General features: G+C 44.6%; 1 protein-coding gene across 1 annotated transcript in view; it reads left to right on the top strand.

Moving 5' to 3' along the window:
- PCCB (propionyl-CoA carboxylase subunit beta) overlaps window positions 1-26,812 on the top strand; it is a 66,293-nt gene extending 39,481 nt beyond the window's left edge. The window contains exons 10-15 of the mRNA XM_065410758.1: window positions 3,141-3,264; window positions 15,341-15,448; window positions 20,254-20,354; window positions 24,793-24,891; window positions 25,128-25,221; window positions 26,522-26,812. Coding sequence (XP_065266830.1) covers window positions 3,141-3,264; window positions 15,341-15,448; window positions 20,254-20,354; window positions 24,793-24,891; window positions 25,128-25,221; window positions 26,522-26,643 — 648 coding nt within the window. The 3' untranslated portion in view covers window positions 26,644-26,812. The remainder of the gene's footprint in view (window positions 1-3,140; window positions 3,265-15,340; window positions 15,449-20,253; window positions 20,355-24,792; window positions 24,892-25,127; window positions 25,222-26,521) is intronic.
- The last annotated feature ends 484 nt before the right edge of the window (window positions 26,813-27,296 follow it).

Below are 27,296 nucleotides of genomic sequence, written 5' to 3'. Positions count from 1 at the left end.
CGTGCCCTGGCACTTAGATTTTTCAGTTTTTCTGAGAGGCAGTGTAGAAAAAGAGGTGTGAATTAGCTCTTCCATATTAGGATATAGTCTCAGGTTTGACAGAAGTGACTGTCCAATCTCCATCGAGCCTGTAAAATAGGTGGTGACACTGATATTTGCTTGCCTGCTAAAGTAGAGTGTATGTGCATGGACTTATTAATATTGGTCTGTAGAAAAGATGAAATCACTGAAATCATGGTCTAATGGCTCCCAGCGTTTTCCTCTAACCAAATGGTGTGCTGATGGGGAAAAGCACGAGTACCAGGATGCAGTTCAGCTCTGGGGAGCTGCTTCAGAATAGTGCCAGAGGCTCAGTGGGGTCTGGGAGCATGTTCAGTGTGGGTGGAATGTTCTGAATATGAAGGTGCAAACCTCGTCACATTCTGCTGTGAGAGCTAAAAACTTGGCCACATGTGGGTGAATTGTCATGGGGTAAGCAACGGGCTTATCCTCCTGCCAAAATTCAAGCACCTGCTCCAAAAGAGAGGATGGGATTTTCACAAGTGCCTATGTGAGTTAGAGAGAAAAGTCCAACTAACTTTCAATAGGACTTGTGCTCCTAGGCCAGGTGCTGTTGAAAATCCCACCCTGAGGCGCAGAGCTGTTTAAAATATGGTCAAATATTTTTGCATCATTACAACTGTCTGTCCTTTACCATGTACTCCGAAATAGCTGAACTGCTTTCATTCAAACTTAACAAAACATTCTGAGACAGAGACCAAGCATGGAAAACTGCAGCCTGAATGATTGGTAGGCAAAGTTATTGTAAGCAGCTGAAAACAGGGGTTCATGATAAAGTGTTAGGAACCCATATTATGGGTTCCTGTCACTACTATAATTATGCACACTTATGAACATGTGAACTTTGCTTTGCATCTCTGTGGGCGTCACTTTACAGAACACACACTGAGAAGCCCATCCCTAGGAATAAGGGCTGGTATGAGGAATTTAGCCCTGACCTGTGAGGCGGTGGGGCACAGAAAGTAATTTGGCTATGAGGGAGGTTTGAAGAATCTTCCTTGCCTGTCCCTATAGGTGGTAAAAGCAGAGCATGGCTGAGAATTGCTTTTCAGGGAGACAGCCCTGCCTTGTTTCTCTTACTGTCTCAGTTAGATAGGTGCCATTGACATAGTATAAAAACAAGGAGTCTTTGTGGCACCTTAGAGACTAACAAATTTATATGGGCATAAGCTTTCGTGGGCTAAAACCCACTTCATCAGATGTGTGGAGTGGAAAATACAGTAGACAGGTATATATACACAGTACATGAAAAGACGGGAGTTGCCTTACCAAGTGGGGGGGTCAGTGATCTCTGTTTGACATGCAAACCAGGAGTTTGTCTGTGTGACGGGTTGGATCACAGAAACCCCCTTGGGAGCTGCCACCCGATGTGCAAAGACTACCCCTGCTTCTGTTTTCCCTGCCAGCTCAGGACTCCAGCACCCTGTCTTGCTGAGCCAGACACTCCAGTCTGCTCCAACACAGACCCAGGGTCTGAATCACTTGTCCCAAAGCTGCAAGTTTACCTGAAAACAGCTCACAGAAGTGTGCTTGTCTTTGGCACTCAGATGCCCAAGCACTCAGAAGTTTGGAAATACCAGAATTAAAGTTGCATGGAATGAGGCACAGGTGTCCTGTGGTAAAAAATAGTACATGATATCATAATGCAGATGTAGCATTAAGGATACTTGAGCAATATTCATACTGGGGATTTGTAACTTTTTTAGTGCTTTATTTTGCAGTCTGAATGTTAGACCCAATGGGGTCTAAACCCAAATAAATCCGTTTTACCCTGCATAAAGCTTATGCAGGGCAAACTCATAAATTGTTCGCCCTCTATAACACGGATAGAGAGATATGCACAGTTGTTTGCTCCCCCAGGTATTAATACATACTCTGAGTAAATTACTAAATAAAAAGTGGTTTTATTAAATACAGACAGTAGGATTTAAGTGGTTCCAAGTAGTAACAGACAGAACAAAGTAAGTCACCAAGCAAAATAAAATAAATTGCGCAAATCTATGTCTAATCAAACTAAATACAGATAATCTCACCCTCAGAGATGCTTCAGTAAATTTTTCTCAGACTGGACACCTTCCAGGCCTGGGCACAATTCTTTCCCCTGGTACAGCTCTTGTTCCAGCTCAGGTGATAGCTAGGGGATTCTTCATGATGGCTCCTCTCTCCCTCTCTGTTCTCTTCCACCCCTTTATATATCTTTTGCATAAGGCGGGAACCCTTTGTCCCTCTGGGTTTCCACCCCCCACCCCCACTGGAAAAGCACCAGGTTAAAGATGGATTCCAGTTCAGGTGACATGATCACATGTCACTGCAAGACTTCATTGCCCACTTGCCAGCACACACATATACAGGAAGACTAACAGATAAACACAGCCATCTGCGGACAATGGTCCTTGTTAATGGGAGTCATCAAGATTCCAAACCATCATTAATGGCCCACACTTTACATAATTACAATAGGCCCTCAGAGTTACATTTTATATTTCTAGTTTTAGATACAAGAGTGGTACATTTATACAAATCAGATGATCATACTCAGTAGATTATAAACTTTGTAATGATACCTTACAAGAGACCTTTTGCATGAAGCATATCCCAGTTACGTTATATTCACTCATTACCATATTTTTTCTAAAACTATCCCAGTTACATTATATTCACTTATTATCATGTTTTTATAAAACCATATAGACTGCACAACGTCACAGTCTGTACCAGTGTAAAGATGTGGGGCAGATCCTCAGCTGGTGTTAATTGTCATGGCTCAACTGAAATGAATGGAATGGAATGGAATTACACTAACTGAGGGTCTTTGAAAACTAGAAAAGTGCCCTTATTACAAGGGAATCCTTTAAAAGGTTTGCTTTTGTGTCATGCTGAAGGAGCACTCTGATAGAATATATTCAAAAGTAAATGCAGCATCAAAAACATATTGACGTATGCATTTGTAAAGGAGAGAGAGATTCATTTTTAAAACCTTCTAATTCCCAAGCAGTGTTTTTTCTTTCCCTGTAACATTGATATTGTTGTAACTCCCAGCATCTAGCCCTGAGGATTCTGTCTAAATCTCATTCTTGCAGATTGTTGACGAGAGGGAATTCTTTGAAATCATGCCCTCCTATGCTGGGAACATCATTGTTGGATTTGCAAGGATGAATGGAAGAACTGTTGGAATACTGGGTAATCAACCCAAAGTGGCATCAGGTAGGAGCTAGCTGCCTGCTAATTGTGTTTTGTTTATTACACACATTGTGAAGACATATGTCACCATAGTAACTAGGTTTACTTTGAGTGTCTAAAAGTTGGGTCTATGATTCGCTTTCCCCTAGAAGTTTAATAGTGGAATAGGTTCTGTGGTGGAATTGCATTTTATGTCACATATTAATGATCTGGAAAAGCGGGGTAAACAGTGACAAAATTTGCAGATTATGAGCCTAAATAATTTTGTGTCAAGAAAATGAAAAACTTCAGTGGGACTAAGCAAAACTAGTTAGATGGGCAGCATAGCATGATGGCAGATAAAATTCCATGTTGACCAGTGTAAGATTATTTATATTGTCTGGAATAAAAACTATTCTCAACTGCTACCACTAAGAAAAGACAACATGCATCTTACTGGTCAGCTCAGTGAAAACCTCTGCTCAGTGTGCAGCTAAGGATGCATAATAAATGAGAGAGGATACTACTGAAAGAATTCTAAATCCATACTATAAATCCGTGGTACCTCATCACATGGAATATGCTGTTTGGGCTTCCTAGCCAAACAGACACAGCTAGGTTTGCCAACCCTCCCGCTTTCACCAGGAGTCTCCTGGAGGCTACTTCAGCCAAACCAGGAGATTTTGGGCGCTAAAAGTCCGGCAGCGCAGTGGAGCTAAGGCAGGATCCCTACCTGTCTTGGCTCCACGCCGCTCCCAGAAGCAGTCGGCATGTCCCGGGGGGAGGGGGGTCTCCATGTGCTGCCCCCACCCCAAGCACCGACTCTGCAGCTCCCATTGGCCAGGAACTGTGGCCAGTGGGAGCTGCAGGGGCGGTGCCTATGGGCAACGGTGCGCAGAGACCCCCTGGCCCCCGCTCTTAGAAGCTGCTGCCAGAGGGATGTGCCGGTCGCTTTCAGGAGCCGCCCAAGGTAAGCGCTGCACACCTCACCCCCTCCTGCACCCCTGCCCTAGACCAGAGCCCGCAGCCAAACTCCCCCTCCCGCAGCCAAACTCCACCCCTCTCCCCCTCCCACACCCAAACTCCCTCCCAGAACCCACACTCCCTCCTCCACCCTAGCCCAGAGCCCACACCCGCTCCTGGATTCAACCCCCTGCCCCAGCCTAGTGAAAGTGAGTGAGGGTGGGGAAGAGCAAGCAAAGGAGGCAGGGGGATGCAGTGAGTGAGGGGCGGGGCCTTGGTGAAGGAGCAGGACAGTGGTGTGGCCTCGGGAAGGGACAGGGCACGGGTCTTTGGGTGTGCGTGATTAGATAGTTGGCAACCCTAGACACAGCTGAAAGAGAGAGGATTCACAGGCAGCCAGCGAGAATGACTAGGAACCTAGAAAAACTGCCATCTGAAGAATGAATGAAAAGATTAGAACCATTTTGTTTAGCAAGATGGCGAATCTGAGGGACATGATAAAGTTATATCAAATAAACAGTATGGAGAGGGCAGTTCAGGCACTTCTAGTCATCTTTTCTCACAGTAAACAAACAAGGAGGCATTCAGTGAAATCAATAGCCAGCAAATTGAAATCTGATAAATGTAGTGCTTTTTCACATAACACACAACTAGCCTGTGGAGCTTATTGCCATTATATCTATGTATAATTAATTGAGGTCAAGAGCTTAACAGACTTTAAACATTTTGTTTGATAATAAGCACATCTGGAGTTAACATAGTAAGGATTCTTTTTAAAAGATGAAAAAATGTGGAAAGGCTATAAACCCTGTGTTTCAGGGCATACAATAATCTGTAACTAACTGATGGAGATTAGCCCTTATTTCCCTTTCATATTTCTCTGACATCTCTCTAGTACTAGCCATAGGTTACTGTTACTGGATTATAGAATCATAGACTTTAAGGTCAGAAGGGACCATTATGATCATCTAGTGTGACTCCTGCACAACGCAGGCCACAGAATCTCACCCACCCACTCCTGTATCAAACCTGTGTCTGAGCCATAGAAGTCCTCAAATCATGGTTTAAAGACTTCAAGGTGCAGAGAATCTTCCAGCAAGTGACCTGTGCCCCACGCTGCAGAGGAAGGCGAAAACCCCCCAGGGCTTCTGCCAATCTGCCATGAAGGAAAATTCCTTCCCGACCCCAAATATGGCGATTAAACCCTGAGCATGTGGGCAAGACTCACTAGCCAGACACCCAGGAAAGAATTCTCTGTAGTAACTCAGATCCCATCCCATCACAAGCCATTGGGCATATTTACTGCTAGTAGTCAAAGACGAATTAATTGCCAAAATTAGGCTATCCTATTATACCATCCCCTCCATAAATTTATCAAGCTTAGTCTTGAAGCCAGATATGTCTTTTGCCCCCACTACTCCCCTTGGAAGGCTGTTCCAGAATTTCACTCCTCTGATGGTTAGAAACCTTCGTCTAATTTCAAGTCTAAACTTCCTGATAGCCAGTTTATATCCATTTGTTCTTGTGTCCACATTGGTACTGACCTTAAATAATTCCTCTCCCTCCCTGGTATTTATTCCTCTGATATATTTATAGAGAGCAATCATATCTCCCCTCAGCCTTCTTTTGGTTAGGCTAAACAAGCCAAGCTCTTTGAGTCTCCTTTCATAAGACAGGTTTTCCATTCCTCGGGTCATCCTAGTAGCCCTTCTCTGAACCTGTTCCAGTTTGAATTCATCCTTCTTAAACATGGGAGACCATAACTGCACACAGTATTCCAGATGAGGTCCCACCAGTGCCTTGTATAACGGTACGAACACCTCCTTATCTCTACTGGAAATACCTCGCTTGATGCATCCCAAGACCACATTAGCTTTTTTCACGGCCATATCACATTGGTGGCTCATAGTCATCCTGTGATCAACCAATACTCCGAGGTCCTTCTACACCTCTGTTACTTCCAACTGATGCCTCCCCAGCTTATAACAATAGTTCTTGTTATTAATCCCTAAATGCATGACCTTGCATTTTCACTATTAAATTTCATCCTATTACTATTACTCCAGTTTACAAGGTCATCCAGATCTTCCTGTATGATAATCCCGGTCCTTCTCTGTATTGGCAATACCTCCCAGCTTTGTGTCATCTGCAAACTTTATTAGCGGATTCCCACTTTTTGTGCCAAGGTCAGTAATAAAAAGATTAAATAAGATTGGTCCCAAAACCGATCCCTGAGGAACTCCACTAGTAACCTCCCTCCAGCCTGACAATTCACCTTTCAGTATGATCTGTTGTAGTCTCCCCTTTAACCAGTTCCTCATCCACCTTTCAATTTTCATATTGATCCCCATCTTTTCCAATTTAGCTAATAATTCCCCATGTGGAACCGTATCAAATGCCTTACTGAAATCGAGGTAAATTCGATCCACTGCATTTCCTTTGTTTAAAAAATCTGTTACCCTCTCAAAGAAGGAGATCAGGTTGGTTTGGCCCGATCTACCTTTTGTAAAACCATGTTGTATTTTGTCCCAATTACCATTGACCTCAATGTCCTTGACTACTTTTTCCTTCAAAATTTTTTCCAAGACCTTGCATACTACAGATGTCAAACTGACAGGCCTGTAGTTGCCCGGATCACTTTTTTTTCCCTTTCTTAAAGATAGATCCCTTGTCTGAGCTGGTATGGGAATTCTTACGTTACTTTGAAGGGAGTTTTGTTCCCTGTGTTAAATGAAGTTGTCTCTATGTGGTAAATTACATTTTTGAGACAATTAGATGGTTGTATGACTACCCATGGTGGTTCTTTTTCTGAAGAACAACTTGATCAAATACAAACATTTGCTGAGTTAAATTGCTAACTATCATACTGGTACCTGAGAAAATATAGCAGGTTTTACTGCTGTTTTGCTTTTGATTCAATAGTTTTAATTTTGGCAAAGATGTCTAAAAGCTCAAGGCTATCTCTGTTCTGTATTGGTTTTGTATAGATTAAATATGATAAAATATATACATTTTATTTGTTTTTTGGCATGGAAACTTCGAGTGTTTTAGTAAGTAGCAAGGACATAATAGAGCTGGTCTTAGGAAAGAACTTTGGATCAAGTGATAACAGGTTGATTCAATTTAAATTAAAGGCTAACTAAAACAAGGTCATCAACTATGGTTTTTAATTTCAAAAGGGCAGACTTTCAGAGATTAAGGAAATTAGTTAAAGAAATCAGCTGGACAGAAGAGCTCAAGGACTTAACTGTGGATGAGACTTGGAATTTCTTCAAATCAGTTATACAAAAACTATCTGAAATTTTCATCCCAAGAAAGGGGGAAAAGAAGGGAAACGCTCCAGGAGGATGAATAACCACCTCAAAAAGGTTATTAGGAGTAGGCAGAGAGCCTGTAGGGAATGCAAAGAGGGGGGGTTGATTAGCAAAGAAAGCTACATCACGGAGGTTAGAAAATGTAAGAATAAAGTGAGAATTGCTAAAGTCAAGCTGCATTAGCTGTTGCCAAGGAAATTAAAATAAATAATTTTTTTTTAGTTCTATAAATAAACAGAGAATAAAGAAGGATGAGGTTGGGCTGCTATGCAGTGTGAACGGGAAGGGGATAAAATTAAAATGAATACTTTGCCTCCGTTTTCAATAACGATGATAATGTGGAACACGTGCATGGATGCAATACGGCTGATGGAAATGAACATCTAGAAATGGAAATGACCACCTCTGAGGTGGAAGAAAAATTTAGAGCTTAATGCACTCAAATCGGGGTGGGGACTAAATAACTTCCATCCTAGAATACTGAAAGAACTGACACATGAGATTGTTAGTCCAGTATCAAGGATTTTTAATAAATGTATTATTTGGGGATAGAACCATATGACTGGAGAATAGCTAACATCATACCTCTATTTAAGAAAGAGAAGAAAAGTGATCTGGGCAATTGCAGACCTGTTAGTCTGACCTCAGTAGTATGCAAGGTTTTAGAGCAAATTGTGAAGGAAGGAATAAACCTCATAGAGGTAAATGGTAAAGGGGAGGCAATGCAACATGGGTTCACCAAAGTTTGATCATGCCAGACTAACCTGATTTCCTTCTTTGAGAAACTGACTGATTTTTTTAGATAAGGGAAGTGCAGCAGATGTAATATACCTGGACTTCAGTAAAAAATTTGACATGGTACCCACATGGGAAATTATTAGTTAAATTAGGGAAGATGGAGAAGGAATTGGCTAAAAGGGAGAAGGTTATGCTGAGAGGTGAACTATCAGGCTGGAGGGGAGTTATTAGTGGAGTTCCTCAAGGATCGGACTTGGGACCAATCTTATTCAATATTTTTATTAAAGACTTTGGCTCAAAAAAGTATGAAACAAAGTTGGGAGGCATCTTCAATGCAGAGGAGAATCAGAATATTATACAGGAAGATCTGGATGACCTTGAAGACTGGAGTGATAGAAATGGGATGAAATTTAAAAGTACAAAGAGCAAGGTCATGCACTTAGGGTCCAATAATAAGAATTTGTGCTACATCAGCTGGAAGCATCAGAGGAAGAGCGAGACCTGGGTGTGAGAGTCCATCATAAGGTAACTAGGAGCACCAATATGAGGCTGTACAAAGGCAAATGTGCCTCTTAGGATGTATCAGATGAGGCATTTCCAGTAGAAAGAGAGACTTATTAATGCCTTTGTACAAGGCACTGGTAAGACTTCATCTGGAATACGGTGTACCGTTCTGGTCACTCATGTTCAAGAAAGATTAATTTAAAGTGGAACAGGTGCAGAGAAGACGTATTGGGATGATCAGGATAATGGAGAGTCTGTCTTATTAGAGGAGACTGGAAGATCTTGACTTGTTTAGTCTAGCAAAAAGAAGACTGAGAGGGGATATGATTGCTCTCTATAAATACATTAGAGGGGTAAATACCAGGGAGGGTGAAGAGCTGTTTAAGCTAAAGGACAGTGTTGGCACAAGAACAAATGGATATAAACTGGCCAGAACAAATTCAGGCTGGAAATTAGAAGAAGGTTTCTAGCCATCAGAGGAGTGAGGTTCTGGAACAGCCTCTCAATAGGAGTTGTGCAGGCAAACAACTTAATTAGTTTTAAGAGAGAGCTGGACAAATTTATGAGTACAGTTGTATGAAGGAGTTATGTGTGAGTGGAGGTTAAAGCTCAACAGTTGTAGGGCTCACTTCTGGTTTATATCTTATGTTGTTCTTCAAGTGATTGCTCATGTGTATTCCACAGTAGGTGTGCGTGCTCGCCATGTGCACAGGTGCTGGAAGTTTTCCCCCTAGCAGTACCCATAGGGGGGGAGTGCCCCCTGCGACCCCTGGAGTGGCGCCTCCCTGGCGTGGTATAAGGGGAGCTGCGTGCTCCCCCCACCCTCAGTTCCTTCTTGCTGCCAGTGAAGGTGCGTCAGAACTGCTTTGCTGCAGCTCGTCCCTGTTAGGGAGCTTATTCCTTCACCCTCTCACTTCCCTGGTCCTTCTCGCATGAACAGAGAGCAACAATACCCGAAGTCCAAAGGTGCAAACAATTTGATGTTTATTGGGGTGAACTTCCAGCAAGCATGATTCCAGTTTCCTTCCTCAGTGTCCCCCTTCCCAACTCTGACACCACAGAGCCTTGCCTGTGTCCCTGTTCCACATTTCCTGATAGGGCCAGGCATCAAGGTGGAAGGTGTTGATATTTCATTTGTTCCACTGCCCCTTGTGTAGTATAGTGCCCTGCACCTTCTCTCATACGGGCATACCACACCTATTCCAATTAGTGTTCCAGACTTCCCATTATAGTGGGCCCGAGAAGGTTGGGTCCGGGTTGTTTAGTACACTGCGGGGTGGGGAGGGCTTACTACATTACTTACAGGTTATCTCCATATGCAACGTAACACAAGTACAGTTAACAATACACAATCCACAGCAACACCGAGTCCAGACCACTGCAGTATGGTCCAACATTCGAGCCACCACCAAAACACTGCCTCTCCTCCTTCTACTGGGTTAAGATTTTAATGTGTCCAGTTGCTGGCAGTTGCAACAAGCTGCCCCTGCAGGTTTTACGTGCTTTTGTTCATATCATAAGTCCATTGAATGTCCACAGAGAAATGGGTTATTGTCCAAACCAACTTAACCACTTGGTATGGAATCAGGCAGTATGCCCTGGTTTGATTATTCACAGCAATAAGATTTACAGATTTATTTGTGCACTAAAGTCCAGATAGCAGCATGTAGGTGTGTGTAGTTTGGTTATGGGCTGGTGTAATTGTGCCCCCAGTAATATGTACATTTCCAGCAAAACACCTCATACACAGTACACCCAATTGTCCACCCCTTGCCATAGGCCATTGATACTGCTCCTCCATAGTCATAGGAGAGGGGCACATCCAAACATCTTCTCTGGATAAACACCATTTCACACACCCCTCCATTGATTCCCAGTGAGCTCCTCCCCTTCTCGTTATTCCCATAGGGCTTGTGGGGCCCACCTTAGTTGCCGTTCTATTTCCAGGTACCATGGTAGCTATTACACAGGTGCTGGCCTCCTAGTTGAGCATTTTGCATTCCCATACACATCTCCCCCCCCCAGGTCAGCCTTTTGAAGCCATCCCCACCCACGTTATGAGGTTTTCTGTTCATTGAAACAAAATGATGCTAGCAACAAGACAAACATTCCAGACAAACTACACAAAACATAGATCCATGGTATTTTGGGTTATTCTTTTGCTGGTGCCAGCATGCTTGTAGAGTGTCTTAGGGTTAACCTGTCCCCCTCATTTTCAGGCTTGACTTGTTTTTTCTCCTCCCTTTTCTGGAGGGCCATAATCTGAGTCTTTTAGTAGCTTGTTTGCTGACCAGATGTATTCATTATTTGCAGGGTTTTTGTGCTGCTACTTATGGGCAGTTTCCTCCTTCCCCCATCAGCTAGGTAATTTGCATTCACACAGAGGCTTTTTTGGCTTGCTTTTGGATCCAAAGCTATTAGCAGCTTGGAGACTGTCTTAAAAGGAACACGTTCCACTTCCACCAGAGTTCTGATTACTTTTTACTTTCTGCTCCAAAACGCACACAGATTTGAAAAAGAGAGCACAACCTATTGTGGCTTCTTTTGGAGCCCTAATAGGACCATGTTTTGTTTGCATTTCTTTTACCCCTTTTCCAATATACACTGCACACGTCTCCCTCCAGGAGCGCGATAAGAAGGAGTCCATGGCACTGGTGGAGGAAGGGGTAATGGCAGCTCGGGCTTCCTTGCAGGCTGCCTCAGATGCTGCGGACACGGCCACACATTCAATGGCCTCCACGGTGTCAGTGAGACGAGCGTCATGGCTCCTCTCCGGGCTCTCCAGCGAGGCGCAATCGTCCATGCAGGATCTCCCATTTGATGGGAAAGCTCCGTTCGCAGAGGAAACAGATACAAGGCTGCATGGCATGAAGGACTCCCGCACAACCCTCCAGACCCTGGACCTCTATGTCCCGGCTCCAGCAAAACCTAAGTTCAAGCTGCAGCAGACTCCGACCCCGGCCACCCTCCCAAAGAACGAGGCTGCCCATAAGAAGCAACGGGACTATAAGAGATGCCATCACAGGCAATCTCGGCCTGCCCCCCAGCCTGGACCCTCCAAGGGCAAGCAGGCAGGGAAAAGGCGATTTTGACGGGACACTCGGTGGCAACCCGCCAGTCCTCATCAGGGATCCAACCCCAATAAAGCTTCCCTTCTCAAGGCGGGGCCTGCTCCTCTGCCCTCTGCCTCGAAGCCCTCAGGCTGTGGGACTTCTGTATAGCCCATGACATCCACCTGAATGCCTTCCATTTACCGGGCGCCTGCAACGAGAGGGCGGGTTGCTTGAGCAGGGACTTCTCCTCGCAACACGAGTGGTCCCTCCACCTGGAAGTGGTCCAACAGCTCTTCCAAAGGTGGGGAACTCTCCAGGTGGACCTATTCGCGACTCGGCAGAACCAGCGATGCCCCCAGTTCTGCTCTGGGGGGGCCTGGGGAGGGGCGCTATCTCCGATGCCTTTCTCCTGTCCTGGTCAGGCCGGCTTCTCTACGCCTTCCCCCCGTTCCCTCTAATCAGCAGAGTCCTGGAGAAGATAAAGTCGGACAAGGCCCAGGCAGTATTGGTACGGGACCCTCACAGGCCTGGTGGTAGCTCCGCCGTGGCCGTTGCCGCTCCGCCCAGACCTGCTCTCACAGGACCAGGGCCGCCTCCTCCATCCCAACCTAGCGGCTCTTCACCTTATGATGTGGCTGCTCAATGGTTAGGTAGAGAAGAAAGAACGTGCTCAGAGCAAGTTCAGCGCGTCCTCCTCGAAAGTAGATGGCCCTCCACTCGCCGCGCTTATTTGATGATGTCCCGATTTTCTAGGCGGGCGGCGGACCAAGGTGTCTCCCCAGTGACCACCCTGATCCAGCTTATCCTTGATTACCTCTTCCACCTGAGGGCCCAGGGCCTGGTGCCCTCGTCCGTCAAGGTGCACTTGGCGACCATATCGGCCTTCCATCCGCAGGTGCAAGGACACACGGTGTTTTCCCATGCTATGACTGGCCAGTTCCTTAAGGATCTAGACCGTCTTTTCCCGTATTCTAGACCCCCGGTTCCACAGTGGGATCTGAACCTGGTGTTGGCTCGTCCCACAGGGCCCTCGTTTGAACCACTGGCCATGTGCTCCTGGTCTCACCTCTTGTGGAAGGTGGCCTTCCTGGTTGCTATCACGTCGGCCAGGCGAGGCTCAGAGCTCAGGGCCCTGACCTCCGAACCGCCGTACACGGCCTTTCATAAGGACAAAGTCCAGCTCCGCCCACACCCCGTGTTCCTCCAAGTGGTCTCCGCCTACCACATGGGTCAGGACATTTTTCTACTGGTCCTCTGCCCCAAGCCTCATGCTTCCAGTGAGGAATGCCACCTCCACATGCTCGACGTGCGGCGGGCTCTGGCTTTCTACTTCGAGCGGACTAAGACATTCAGAAAGTCCTCGCAACTGTTTGTCGCCTCGGCTGAGCGCGCGAGAGGCCAGCCGATTTCCACCCAGTGGCTTTCCAATCGGATCACTTTGTGCATCCGTTCCTGTTACGAGCTGGCGGGCATTCTCCCGCCACCCATTGCGAGGGCATACGACCCGGGCACAGGCCTCGTCGGCTGCCTTCATGGCCACGTCCCCAGCCAGGACATTTGTAGGGCCACCACGTGGTCGTCGGTTCACACATTCACCTCGCACCATGCGATCGTCTCCCAAACCAGGGATGACACGGAGTTCAGCAGGGCTGTCCTCCGTCCTGGGAACTTGTGAACTCCTACCCACCTCCAACAGATATAGCTTGGAATCACCTACTGTGGAATACACATGAGCAATCACTCGAAGAAGAAAAAACGGTTACCTTTTCCGTAACTGGTGTTCTTCGAGATGTGTTGCTCATGTCTATTCCACATCCCACCCTCCTTTCCCTCTGTTGGAGTTGTCTGGTAAGAAGGAACTGAGGGTGGGTGGGAGCGCGCAGCTCCCCTTATACCGTGCCAGGCAGGCACCACTCCAGGGGTCGCGGGGGGCACTCTCCCTCCCTCCCCCCATGGGTACTGCTAGGGGGAAAACTTCCAGCACCGGTGCACGTGGCAAGCACGCACACCTACTGTGGAATAGACACAAGCAACACATCACGAAAAACTCCAGTTACGGAAAAGGTAACTTTTTTCCTAAAGCTCAAGCTTCAGGGTTTCAGCTGGACACATGCAGAGGTCAGGAAGGAATCTTCTCCCCCCTCGCCCAGTGTATTCTGGGAGATTTTTTATCTCCTTTCTGTGAAGCATCAGGGATGACCATGATTGAAGATGGGACTCTGCATGGGGTGGGCCAGGGCTCTCAGGTAGTACCTAGCATTCTCTCTTTCAGGTGCTTGGCTTGACTGGTTCTTGCTCACATGCCCAGGATTTAACTGATCGCCATATGTGGGGTTGGGAAGTAATTTTCCTCCAGGTCAGATTGGCAGTGACCTTGGGGGAGTTTCACCTTCCTCTGTAGCATGTGGGCATGGGGCACTTGCAGGAATTATCTGGATATAATTAATGGACCACTTCACCTGGAATGGTCCCTTAGACTATATCTAACTACTTATGCTAAACTATCAGTTTGATCTTGTATTTAGCTGTGACACTGAGTGCCATTCCCAGACTGAAGATGAGCTCTGTGTAGGTCAAAAACTTGTCTAGCTCAGCAACAATAAAATATTACCTCACCCACCTGGTGTCGCTAATATCCTGGGACTGACACAGCTACAACACTGCAGCTATCTCACTTAATCATTTCCGTGCAATTGCAGGGGCCTCAAGCGCTAGTGCATCTCACTCACTCCTATTCTCTGCCTGTGGATCTCATTTTAATTTGGTCTTATTTCAGTCGTTGGGTTAGTGTGTGGGTCCTGGGTAGTGGTGGTGGCCTGTGACATACAAAAGGTCAGACTAGATGATCTGGTGGTCTCGTGTGGCCTTAAATTCTGACTGTATGAACTGAAAATGCTGGTGTTGCTATGTGTGTCAGTGTAAAGTTGTGGTTTTACACTGGATGTGGAGACATATGTATAATGTTTAATGATGAAGTTATCTAAGGTTTATGGCAATGAAAAGAAAAAAGGATACAAAAATACTTTAAAATGGCACTGTTTGATTGTAAGCTCTTTGGGGCAGGAACTGTCTCTCATAGAATTGTACAGCACTTACCGCAACGCAGACACTATCTGATTGAGGCCTCTCTGTGTGGTTGCAATACAAAGAAATAATATGAAATGAATACAGATAGAATACATGTCACATTCTTAGTGTTAAAGTAATATAACCCTAGAGCATGCTATATTATTATGGGAGAATATCCCATAATATTAAAAGCACGTAGGTCTCTCTGACTTTCAGTTAGACTTAGGTGTTTTAAATTTTTTTATCCGTGACCTTGAAGTGAAGTGCGGGGGCGGGGACATCACGAACCAGACAAACAATAGTCCTCCACAACTAGAAATACAGAAACAGGAATAATTTGGATGAAATACAAGATAATACAGAAAAACTATACAGTGAGATCCTGATAGTACCCTGAATGCACTATCAGAAGGTTAGAATTTATTAGAACAGTTTAAAAGCCCCATAAAATATGTCGTCCTCTCTGTTTTTGAACACTAGGGTGTTTAGACATAAATTCTTCTGTGAAGGGAGCCCGTTTTGTTCGATTCTGTGATGCTTTCAACATTCCTCTGATCACTTTTGTGGATGTTCCTGGATTTCTGCCAGGTAGGCCCTCTGTGTTTATAACTCCCTATGATTGGGGTGGGAGGGCAGTTGGGCCTAGGCTATTTAATACCATTTCTCTTTGTTTCTTTATCTAAGGTCGTGTTTGTCAGGTTGGGTGTGTTCATCCCCTTCAGGTGCCAGAGCAGTTGCAAAGTCATCATGCAGGGCCCAGCCAAAGATGGGCTGTTTCCTTGCCAGCAGCCCAGAAATCCTGCCCTCATCGCAGCTAGATCAGAAGTTATTTGCACTTCACTTGCTCTGCATTTCCTTGTTATTTTGAGATTCCAAGTACCTCAAAAAGGGCTCAGCTATAGTGTTCCTACTCTGCCTTGTGTTAAGGTCATGCAGAGCTGCACTGCTGCCTCGAGAGGTGTGAGAGGGATTGTTCCTGCAAAGGTGCAGTTGAGAGCAAACCCACTGCATCACCTATTAGTTCTCCTGACTGGTGATGTGGGGAGAAAGGGCCAGTGGGGCATGAATTCCCGATTGACCACCTGTGTCAGAACAGGTGGAGTATGTGCTTCCAGCAGTTCTGCTACTCAGTGCCCTGATAAAGGAGAGACTTTCAATCTCTTTCCCCTCTGGGGAGGGGGACCTTCCCCTCCTACATACTGTTACCCTGGGGTATGCCAGACTCTCTGGGCTTCAAGCGGTGCGTCTCTTGCCAGGAGGCCATCCTGGTCAACGATGGACATTCCTGTTGTATCTGCTGCGTGGGAGAGTCTCATATCCCACAAAGGTGCTCCATCTGCACTGGTTTTAAGGACAGGGCAAGAAAAAATCAGGAGCTAAAACAGACTCTTAATGATGGAGCATTCCCTCCAACCAGCCTCAGATCCAGGCCAGGAGACCACCTCCCTCCCACCCACCGACATCAGTGTTGGGCGAACACAGTGCCCTGTCAACTTCGGCACATTTACCTTGGTCTACCCGAAGTAAATCCACAGAGAATACCCACAGAAAACTGAGTCATTCCCACAGAAAGATGCCACCTCAAAAAGACCTTGGTCCTCACAGAACAAGACCGCTGTGGAAACCTCATATTCTACTCTGGATACAGCTGAGGCTCCAGACGCTCTTAGTATTGATTCTCTACCCAGGGCTCCGGGCTCAGCAGAGAAAAAGGGCAGCAAACATAACTCAGTAATGAAACGTTCAGTGCTGCACAAGCAGGACACTGCATCATCGAAATATTCCACCTCTCAGAGGACAGTACCCACAAATTTTTCATTACCATCTACATCCAAGTTGGCCTCAGTACCAGGAAGATATGCCTCTCATACGGTCTCTGTGGCCCCCGAGGCATCCTCATCGGTACTGACTACTTTGACCAGAGTGGACTTGCCAGGGCAGCATATACCCTCAGTACCAATAACAGAACGGAGCCCTGCTCTTCAAACCCACCCAGTACTGCAGGAATTCAGGGGATCTATTTCTTTTGGAGGCGCCTGAGTCTCCCTTGTTAGTTGGTAGTAAGAACTTATCGGTACCGAGACAAGCATGGTCATGGAGGTGGGACCTTTCCCCTGGTGCCGCTTGACTCTCCAACACTTTCAGAATGCTGGGGCTCCCCATCTTAAAGAGGAGGAATTTTCCTCTAATTTGAATATTTCGATCCAGTGCTCTCCAACACTTCAGACAAGTGATTTCCATCCTGACGCTTTTGACAAGAAGGGGGAGTTCCACCAAAGACAGACCCCAGGTTCCTCCGACCTTGTTCGAGCAACCAATGGATGCCACTCCTGATGCCTTTCAGACCTCTCCATTGGCCATATTGTGATCCTTGGGCTTCATATCCTCAGCAATTTTCCCAGGCCCCTAGTCTCTTGTGGGGAATATGGAGGAGACACTTCCCTGCTTCAGCTCCTCCTCCTCCATTACCTCAGGCACAAAAACCCTTTGAGGAACAGGAGACTAGGGCAGATAAAGAGATTACTCCCTGTGACGGGGTGCGAATCACCATTCTGGTGCCTCCTGCTGGCTGTCATGGGAATTACCTCTGCTTCCCGGGGTGCACTCGTCTGGGGTGCATCGCTCCCATCATTTTTGTACCAGGACTCGCACCACTCCCAGGACTGTGGCATCTTTAGTGACACTGTCCTCTGGGGGGGACCTGCAATCTCTCCAGGGGACCTGCAATCTCTGTCCAGCTATTCCCTCAGTGGCAACTGCGGTCCATTGTTCCAGGGCCGCTTACCATGTGACTCCAGCACCCTCTTCTGCCCTTGCCTCAGCCTGCAGGCCCTAGCAGCCAGCCAGGAGCTCTCTCAAGTTCCCCTGGTCCCTGCTTGCAGCACTGCTCTGTCCCAGATGCTGGCGCTCCTTCCTCCTGCTAGGAGCCTGGTCTTCTCCTCTGGAGCTTCAGTCAGCTACTGAACTCTGCTCTGCCCTGTAGCCCTTCTTATATGAGCCTGCCGGGCCATGACTGGCTACTCCTCTCAGCCCCTTTCTAATGGGCTGCTTTTAACCCCTTTTCTAACAGTGAGGGGCAGCTGCCCCATCACTCTTCCCAAACAAATATTTCTTAATCTTCCCCGTATGAGGTGGTTATGCCTCCCCTATTGTCTGTGGCTGATGAGTTCAGACATTTCCAAGAGTTAATGAAGCACATTGCAGATTCCCTCCAGATTTCCTTAAAAGTCACAACATAAGCTCCTGGACATCCTCCAATGAACTCCCTCTACCCGAGCTGCCCTGCCTATAAATGAGGCCCTGGTGGATCTTGCGAAATCCATCTGGTGGGCCTCTGTGACAATTCCGCTGACGTGTAAATGAGTCAGTAAGAAATATTACATCCCAGCTAAAGACTCTGAATTTCTGTTCGCCCATCCAACTCTGAACTCACTGGTTGTGGAGGCAGTGAACGAACATGGCAGATGATATTATGCAAAGGCTATGCGATTTGTTAACAACCAAAAATGCTTTGATCTAGTCAACAGAAAGACTACTCATCCGTGACTTTTCAATTTAGAATTGTGAACTGTCAAGCTCTCGTAGCTAAATATAATCATTCAAATTATGCCAAAATCACCACCTTTATTGAGCATCTGCCTGCTGATCAGTGTGACCAGTTTCAAGCTATTATTAACAAGGGTCAGCTGTTAACCAGAACATCGCTACAGGCCTCATTGGACGCAGCCAACACTGCTGCTCAATCCATTTCTATGGCAGCGGTCATGTGGAGGATGTCCTAGTTCCAGCTGTCTGGATTCCCAAGGGATGTCCAAAGCATGGCTGAGGACCTTCCCTCTGATGGCCTCGAACTGTTCACAGGGTCCTCTGGTGATTCGTTGCATACCTTTAAGGATTCCAGAGTCACTCTGAGATCTCTTGGGACTTACACACCTATAAACAAATGAAGGTTTAGTAGATCCCAAATGGCTCAAAGATACTACCCCACTTCATTCTCCAGATCCCAGAGACTGTTTGAACCACCCAGGAAAAAGTTGAGATTCAGAGAAAGAGACCACCTGCTCCCTCTGCACCCACTACAGAACCATCATCATCATCCAAGCATCAGTTTCGATGGGCTGGTTGAGGGCCCGGAACTGTCCCATTAAACTGAGCTATATATACACCATTTTTCCCACCTTCCACCCTTCAGAAATCATCTCTCCCGCTGTCTTCCTACATGGAAGAGAATCACATTGGATAAATGGGTGCTGGAGATTATAAGATCTGGGAAATTTTACCTTCCTCCAGTATACCCACCCTCCCCATCCTGTTTCTCCTCAGGGACCCCTCTCACGAACACCTGTTAAAGTAAGAGGTCGACTCACTTCTGTGAATGGGAGTTGTGGAACTATTTCCTATTAAGCACAGAGGGAAAAGATTTTATTCCAACTATTTTCTGGTCCCGAAAAAGAATGGAGGGTGGAGATTGACTTTAGATCTAAGATTCCTAAACAACTTTGCCAAGCCTCAGAAGTTCAGGATGGTGTCTCCTGCAGCTATATTTCCATCATTAGAACCAGGGGAATGATTCCTCAACCTTCAGGGGAACCCAGGACCTCAGAGTGATGGAGGAAAACTCTTTGCCTGCCTCCTAATTTCACTTCTAAGAAAGGACATGTCAGCAAATCCTCCCCTTATGACTGCTTTATGTTGGGAGAAGTGTAGTTAGGGCACAGATTTTTATCTATCGTTCCTTTTCACTGTAACTCACCAGGGCTGCTGTGTCTCACGGATGTTTTCTTACCCAAATTAATTGCAGTATGCCGATGGGAGCCCAGTATTTGTTTTCAAGTATGGCCTGAGATTGTCTTTGCTGCCTGTGTTTGTAATTATTCTCTTGTGTAGGATTCACGGCTCTGGCGAGTTCTAGGAAGGAATGTCTTTTCCTGCTGCTGACCCTGAATGATGGCTTTGAACAGTCCTTGAGTCTGAAGTGAAAAAACACACCCTTCTCCACGTCAGAGTATTCTGTTTCCAGAGAAGTGAAATTAGCAGATAAGGAGGAATTTTTCTCTGATAAATAGGTTGGGGTCTTGTACTATTTTCAGCTGAACCAAAATTTGCCACCAAGTGGGAACCTATTAACAATATTTTTATGGTATTGTGATACCATATAGCTGCTGTTCACCTGTGGTATACATTCATTGCAGTTCTCCATATGAGCTTTCCTTACCCTATTGTCCAGCATGGAGATGTGGAGAACACTACTGTACAGTAAACACTACTGGGGGTGTGCGGCTTTGATAAGTGCTAGCTGACCTGCTGGCAGCACCTGGAGAGAGCTGTCCATGTAAAGTGATGTGTTTTTGGTAACTTTCCTGAAAAGGTTTTTTGGTTCTCATAATTTTTAGGCACAGCTCAGGAGTATGGAGGAATCATACGTCATGGTGCAAAACTACTGTTTGCCTTTGCAGAAGCAACTGTGCCCAAAATTACTATCATCACCAGAAAGGTAAGGTATCATTATTTCTTGGTGTTCTCCAAGGCCTCCTGGTCTGCTAGAAGTAATGTTATTCAGAGGAGACTTCCTTCTGGACTCCTGTTGTCTCTTGCTTCCTCTCTCATAAGGCTTCTTTTTTTCAACTTTCAAGCAGCTTATGTCTCTACTCACCTGTCAGAATGTTGCTACAACTCCTCCCTGCCCTTTGCCGCTAAGCTCCTTCAATATTCTGTCTGCTCTCACCTTCATTTCCTCACCTGGATCTCTTGCAGACAAGTGTCTGTCCCCTCCACGTCACTGAATTTCTCTCACTGAGGTCACAAATGACCTAACTCTGGCCAGATCCAGACTTGGCATTCTCTGAACTTTTTGTCACTTTAGACAATTGAGTCCTTCTATTGCCTCTCCTCCTGGAGCTGTGGTGAGTCTGTGTTCTCCTCCTTCCTCCACTGCTGCTCTGTTAACATTTCCTTACATGGCTGCTCCTCTATCTTATGCTTTTTCATTGTCCCTCAGAGCTCTGTCCTTAGTACCCTTCCCTTCGCCCTTCTGTTCCTATCTGTTCTTTCTTCTGTTAGACACCGTACTGATAGGTGCCTTGTAAATGCAAACTCTACATACCTTAGCTGCTCTCAGGGGTTCAGCTAGCATCATCTCGCTTTTCCTTCTCCGTTCAGCCTCACCTTTTGAACTGCTTATAAGACACTCTTCCAACTCAACATGGCAAAAACTGAACTTCTTATCTTTCTACCCTTCTCCCTACTTTCTCTATTGTCAAAAACTCCAGAATCCTCCCTTTCTCCTCAGCTTGCCACCCTGGTGTCATTTTGACTCCTCCTTGTAGCATAATACATTCATCAAACCCTGCTACTGCTTCTTCCTGTCTAATCTCTCCCTATTTCTTCTCTGTCCATATCACTAAGAACCTGCTCCTTGAGCCCCTTCAGATCCTCGTTTTGGAAGATGCATGCCCTGACTCAATGGTCCCAGAATGTTCAGAGCTGTGTAACCATGAGAGGGTGTGCATATGGAGCCCAGTGTTATAAATCATCACTGTTCCCTCTGTGTGTGCCATCACAAGTGGTCTTGGGACCCTAACCATTCCTCTTTCCCTTTCTCTTGTGCAGTTCTACTTTAACTGAAACTTAGTGTGTGTTTATTGTAATTCACCATTAGTAGTAAAAAAATAATAATAAAGTTTTGTTGGCTAGTTCCTGATTGTTTGTAATGGCCAACAAAGTGAAATGCCCAGTCTTCAGATTGTGGGCCTTGTGGAGTAAAAACGCCTTCCTTCTCACATGCCGGCACTGTTTGTGTCAGGGGTGTCACTGTAAGCCTCTTTTGCCTGTGCAACATTTGCTTTTAGAATAAGGACTAGCAGAGATGGCTTTAGCTGCTCACCCTGTGGAAACTGCATTGCAACACTGAGACATCTTTGGGTCCAGCACCCAATGAAAAATCTGAATAATTGCCCATCAGGGAATATTAAGAAGTCCGTGGAAGTACTGTTCTGCTGTCATGTAAAGGTAGGTTCCTCCAAGAGGACAGATGAAGAAAAATTTAAGAAGATGATTGAGTTCTCAAATCACATCTTTGCAGCACCATGCAGATTCTGCATCCAACTGGCTTCTCTTTGATCCTGTCACAATTCTGAATCATAAGAGTAGAGCTGAGCGGTTTAGATCTCAACAGGCCTGTGAGAGTGAGTCTGCAGGAGAAAAAAAGCAACTTTGAAAACATGGGGAGAAAAAGTGTTTTCCATGAGGACAGCTACTAACTAAGCCAGAAAGATTGCCAAAAAGGATTGCAAAAACATTTTAAAGTACATCAGAACCAGGAAGCCTGCCAAATAAGCAGTGAGCGACTGGACAATCGAGGTGCTAAAGGAGCACTCAAGGAAGATAAGGCCATTTCAGAGAAGCTAAATAAATTCTTTGCATCAGTCTTCACTGCATAGGATGTGAGGGAGATTCCCACACTTGAGCCATTCATTTTAGGTGACAAATCTGAGGAGCTTTCCCAGATTGAGGTGTCAGTAGAGGAGGTTTTGGAACAAATTGGTAAATTAAACAGTAATAAGTCACCAGGACCACATAGTATTCCTTCAAGAGTTCTGAAGGAACTCAAATGTGAAATTGCAGAACTACTAAGTGTAGTTTGTAACCTATCATTTAAATCAGCCTCTGTACGAGATGACAGTAGGGATAGCTAATGTGACACCAATTTTTTAAAAAGGCTCCAGAGGCGATCCTGGCAATTGCAGGACAGTAAGCCTAACTTCAGTATCATGCAAATTGTTCGAAACTATAGTAACGAACAGAATCACACACATAGATGAACATCATGTGTTGGGGAAGATTCAACACGGCTTTGTAAAGGGAAATCATGCCTCATCACTCTGTTAGAATTCTTTGAAAGAGTCAACAAACGTGTGGAGAAGGGTGATCCAGTGGATATAGTGTACTTGGATTTTCAGAAGACCTTTGACAAGGTCCCTCACCAAAGTTTTTATGCAAAGTAAGCAGTCATAGGATAAGAGGGAAGGTCCTCTTATGGATCAGTAACTGGATAAAAGACATGAAACAAAGGACACACAAAAAAATGGTCAATTTTCAGAGTGGAGAGAAGTGAATAGTGGTGTCCCCCAAGGATCTGTACTGGGATCAGTGCTGTTCAACATGTTCATAAATGATCTGGAAAAACGGGTAAACAGTGAGGAGGCAAAATTTGCAGATACAAAATTACTCAAGACAACTAAGTTCAAAGCAGATTGCGAAGAGTTACAAAGGATCTCATAAAACTTGGTGACTGGGCAACAAAATGGCAAATGAAATTCAATGTTGATAAATGCAAAGTAATGCACATTGGAAAACATAATCCCAACTATACATACAAAATGATGGCGTCTAAATTAGCTGCCACCATTCAAGAAAAAGATCTTCGTAATTGTGGATAGTACTCTGGAAACATCCACTGGTGCAGCGCCAGTAAAAATAGCTAACAGAATATTAGGAACCCACTAGGAAAGGGATAGATAATGAGACAGAAAAGATCATAATGCCACTATATAAATCCATGGTACACCCTCATCTTGAATATTGCATGCAGTTCTGGTTGGGTTGCTCCATCTTATAAAAGATATATTAGAAATGGAAAAGGCACAGAGAAGGGCAACAAAAATGATGAAGGGTATGGAACAGCTTCCATATGAGGAGAGATTAAAAATCCTGGGACTTCTCCTTTTCCAAGCTGAAATGACTAAGGGGTGATATGATAAATGTCTATAGAATTATGAATGGTGTGGAGAAAGTGAATACGGAAGTGTTGTTTACCTCTTCACATAACACAAGAAGCAGGGGTCACCCAATGAAATTAATAGGCAGCAAGTTTAAAACAAACAAAAGGAAGTACTTCTTCACACAGTGCACAATCAACCTGTGAAACTCATTGCTAGAGGATGTTGTGAAGGCCAAAAGTATAACTGGGTTCATAAAAGACTGAGATAAGTTCATGGAGGATAGGTCCATCAAAGGCTATTAGCTAATATGGTCAAGGATGCATCCCCATGCTCTGGGTGTCCCTAGTTTGTTTGCCAGATGCTGGGATGGATCCCCTCGATGATTGCCTGTTCTGTTCATTCTCTCTGAAGCACCTGGCATTGGCCGCTGTCGGAAGACAGGATACTAGGCAATATGGACCATTGGTCTGATCCAGTGTGGCCATTTTTATGTTCTCATTAGTTGCTGCAGATTCACTGTTTCGTGGCTTGGCAACACATTATTTTCATGTAAATTTCTGTACTCTTAAGATAACTTTTGATTTCTCTTTTTTATGTTCAGCATTGATTACACTGCTGATACCAGCAATTTAAGAATAAAGATGCTAAAATTGGATGTCTGGATTCTGCACTAATTGGCTATTTGATAGAACCATAAAGATGAGGATAGTATCAACTGAATTCTAAATAGGTTCCGTTTTCTTTTCTCATTCTGGTACAGTTTTGCTCAGAAGTACCATTCCCAACCTGCAACGACAACTTGTTTGTCATTTTCAAAAGGTCTTTCTGAGTCGAGACCAGCAGGTATGTATTATGGCACTACTGTACTTTCGATACATTAACCCTTTCGTGATGAGGAAGGAGGAGGCCTTTGTGATGGACACGTTTATAAAAGCAGATACTAAAAGTAGTACTTTCATGTCATTAGGTTTAGACACCTCCGTTGTCTCACTTTAATTTAGTGCTTCTGTTAGATAGAGGTCAACCTGGACACAGGCTTCCTGTGAAGTTTGGAGCAAAGTTATGCTAATGCTGAGCAGTTGCTCTCGAAATGGACCATCTTGGGCTCTCTTCAGTGTGTCCTTGTCTCTGGAATGGCAATACTTGCAGAAGGGATTTAGTTTGTTGCTGTTGTGCACTTGTCTGATATCAATGACTTTCTGTCTCTTCCAGGCTTATGGGGGTGCATATGATGTGATGAGTTCGAAGCATTTACGGGGAGATGTTAATTACGCATGGCCTACAGCAGAGGTTGCAGTAATGGGTGCAAAGGTAAATGCAGGCTGTGTTTCACTTCTGACTTCCAGCAGCCATAACTATCTCTGAAAAATCATTGAGGAGATTTGCTGAGATTAATACAACTGATTTTTCTCTGAAGTATCTTACTAGTTTATAGCACAGCTTTTATTGTAGTGCTTCAAATCCTATGCCTTAAATAAAAGAGTTTTTTTTCAAGATGGATTAATTATTTCAGTCCAGTTTCAGGGCATGTTTGTATGTCTTTCTAGGGTGCTGTCCGGATCATTTTCAGAGGAAAAGAAACAGATGCAGAGGCAGAATATGTGAATAAGTTTGCAAATCCCTTCCCTGCAGCTGTCAGAGGTACCTGGGACTTTGTTCTTCGAGTTCCTTTCTTAAATTCCTTGGTTAAAGTCCTTTGAGAGTCAAATTTCACTTGTGTGGTCTGTGGTCACGGCTAACACTTTGATCAAATATTAGTTTAATCACACACGGCATTTTAAAGACAAGGGATTTAGAAATGAAAGTGGCACTAATCATAGTTTGGAAATTATTCAAACGCTCTTACATTTTTATTTTTATTTTAATTTTTTTTCCAAATTCCAGCTACAAAACAACACATCTGAAGGGCTTCTAATACAATTTCTTTGAGGCACTGGTGAGATGTAGGACACAGGGCCATGTATGAGGTGCTGATAAGCGTAATAAAAATGTTCTAAATGTGAGAGGCATTTCAAAACCTGGACAACTTCCATAGTACTTCAGAGCACTCTGACAGTTTGGGTGGAGTTTAATGAGGTGTGCTGGTCAACTTTAGAAGGGACCAGACTTCTGGCTCAGCTTCAGTTCCCCACATACACTACTGTCCCAGGTTGTAGGCCAAGGGCCCTTAGTTTTTGTTGTTGTAGTGGATGTAATTCTGTATTTCCATATATTTAAAAGTTTATTTCTTATAAGTTGAACCTTAAAGTGCATTTTTACTCTGAAAAACGTGTGTGTAGAAATGGCTCTTTCTCAATCAGACGATCAGTTCCCCGTATGTTTTAGTTACATCTGCTTACTCTACTGATCAGTATATTCATTTGTACCACATTTTAGTCCTGTCAGTAGCACAACGTGGTAGCATGCACAACAAGATAGATTGTTTCCTGGATAGTGGATTATCAACAGAAGTGTTAAATGTTTTCACTGCAGTGTTTATTGTTGGGGCTTGAGCCAGAAAAAAAACAGATTTTCGCTATCAGATGCCAGGTTGAATTTGCAGAATTGACAGAAAATACATCTTGTCATTTGTAAACTGAACTGACTTGATTTGAACTGCAGGAGACTATACATATAGAATTTCCCAATGAAATTTACAGTTATTCTTGAATTGAGCCCCACTGTAAGTCTAAATTTCTTGGCTTTCTAATGTTTACTTATTTGATGATAAAGTTTATGCAAAGCTTTTTAAGTTATTGAAACACATTGTCAACTTTGTCAGTTTAACTCAAATGCTTCTCTTGCAAGTTAAGTTACAAATTAACCATTGCATGCAGTTCTCTAATACATGAATTGTTTAGTGACTGCATAGTTTTGATGTTGCAAAGTAATTACAACTAGATATATTGTGGTTGGGAGGCAATAGTGTTTGTGTGTAATTTGTTTTTGGTAAATTAAACAGGGTTTGTTGATGATATCATTGAACCTTCTACCACTCGAATCCGCATTTGCCGTGATCTGGAAGTCCTGGCTAGCAAAACGCAATCCAATCCCTGGAAGAAGCATGCGAACATTCCACTGTGAATATGATGAAGAATTGGCTACACAATGAAGCCACTTTAGTGACATGGGGAAGTGTTCTAAATACATATATTCCTTAGTTAAAGTGGAGAACTTAAACTTAGCACTATGAACATTTCTTTTAATTTTAATTTGCTTCAGTATTATGTAGCAATAAATTTTGAGAGAATGGTTTTATTTGGTATTACATGATTACTTTTAATTAGCAGATTCTTTATTCAGCCAACAGTCCTGAAGTTGCTTCCTCCTTAGAAGTCATGAGTCCAAACAGATTCCAAGACCTCATGGTCTGATCTTCTGCGATGGAGACAGGGAAGGAATGTCCCTTGAATCCATTGGCTTTCTATCGTTGTTCGGCATAGACAGAAAGGGCTCCAATAGAGAATCATGCCTTTGGATCCAGTCAGACTTTGGTATAGTTGAGATTTGGGCAGGACAACAGTCTGGGAATGGTGCATCATCTCTGGATCCTGGCGTATTGGGTCTGTCCCTGCATTACAGTACCCATCATATTTGTTAGGCAAAACTCCCAGTATGCTCCCTCTAATGGTGCTGATGGTGGGGTTCTTGAAGCATTGGGAACCATCCTGAATGCAGAGTCTAGAGGAATTTGCTCTTGGGCTCCATAGCTTCACTTCCTCTGATGTTCTCTCCAG

The sequence above is a fragment of the Emys orbicularis genome, chromosome 9 (genome assembly GCF_028017835.1).
Source record: "Emys orbicularis isolate rEmyOrb1 chromosome 9, rEmyOrb1.hap1, whole genome shotgun sequence".
Lineage (NCBI taxonomy): Eukaryota > Metazoa > Chordata > Testudines > Emydidae > Emys > Emys orbicularis.
This window is presented reverse-complemented; position numbering and strand designations above follow the sequence as displayed.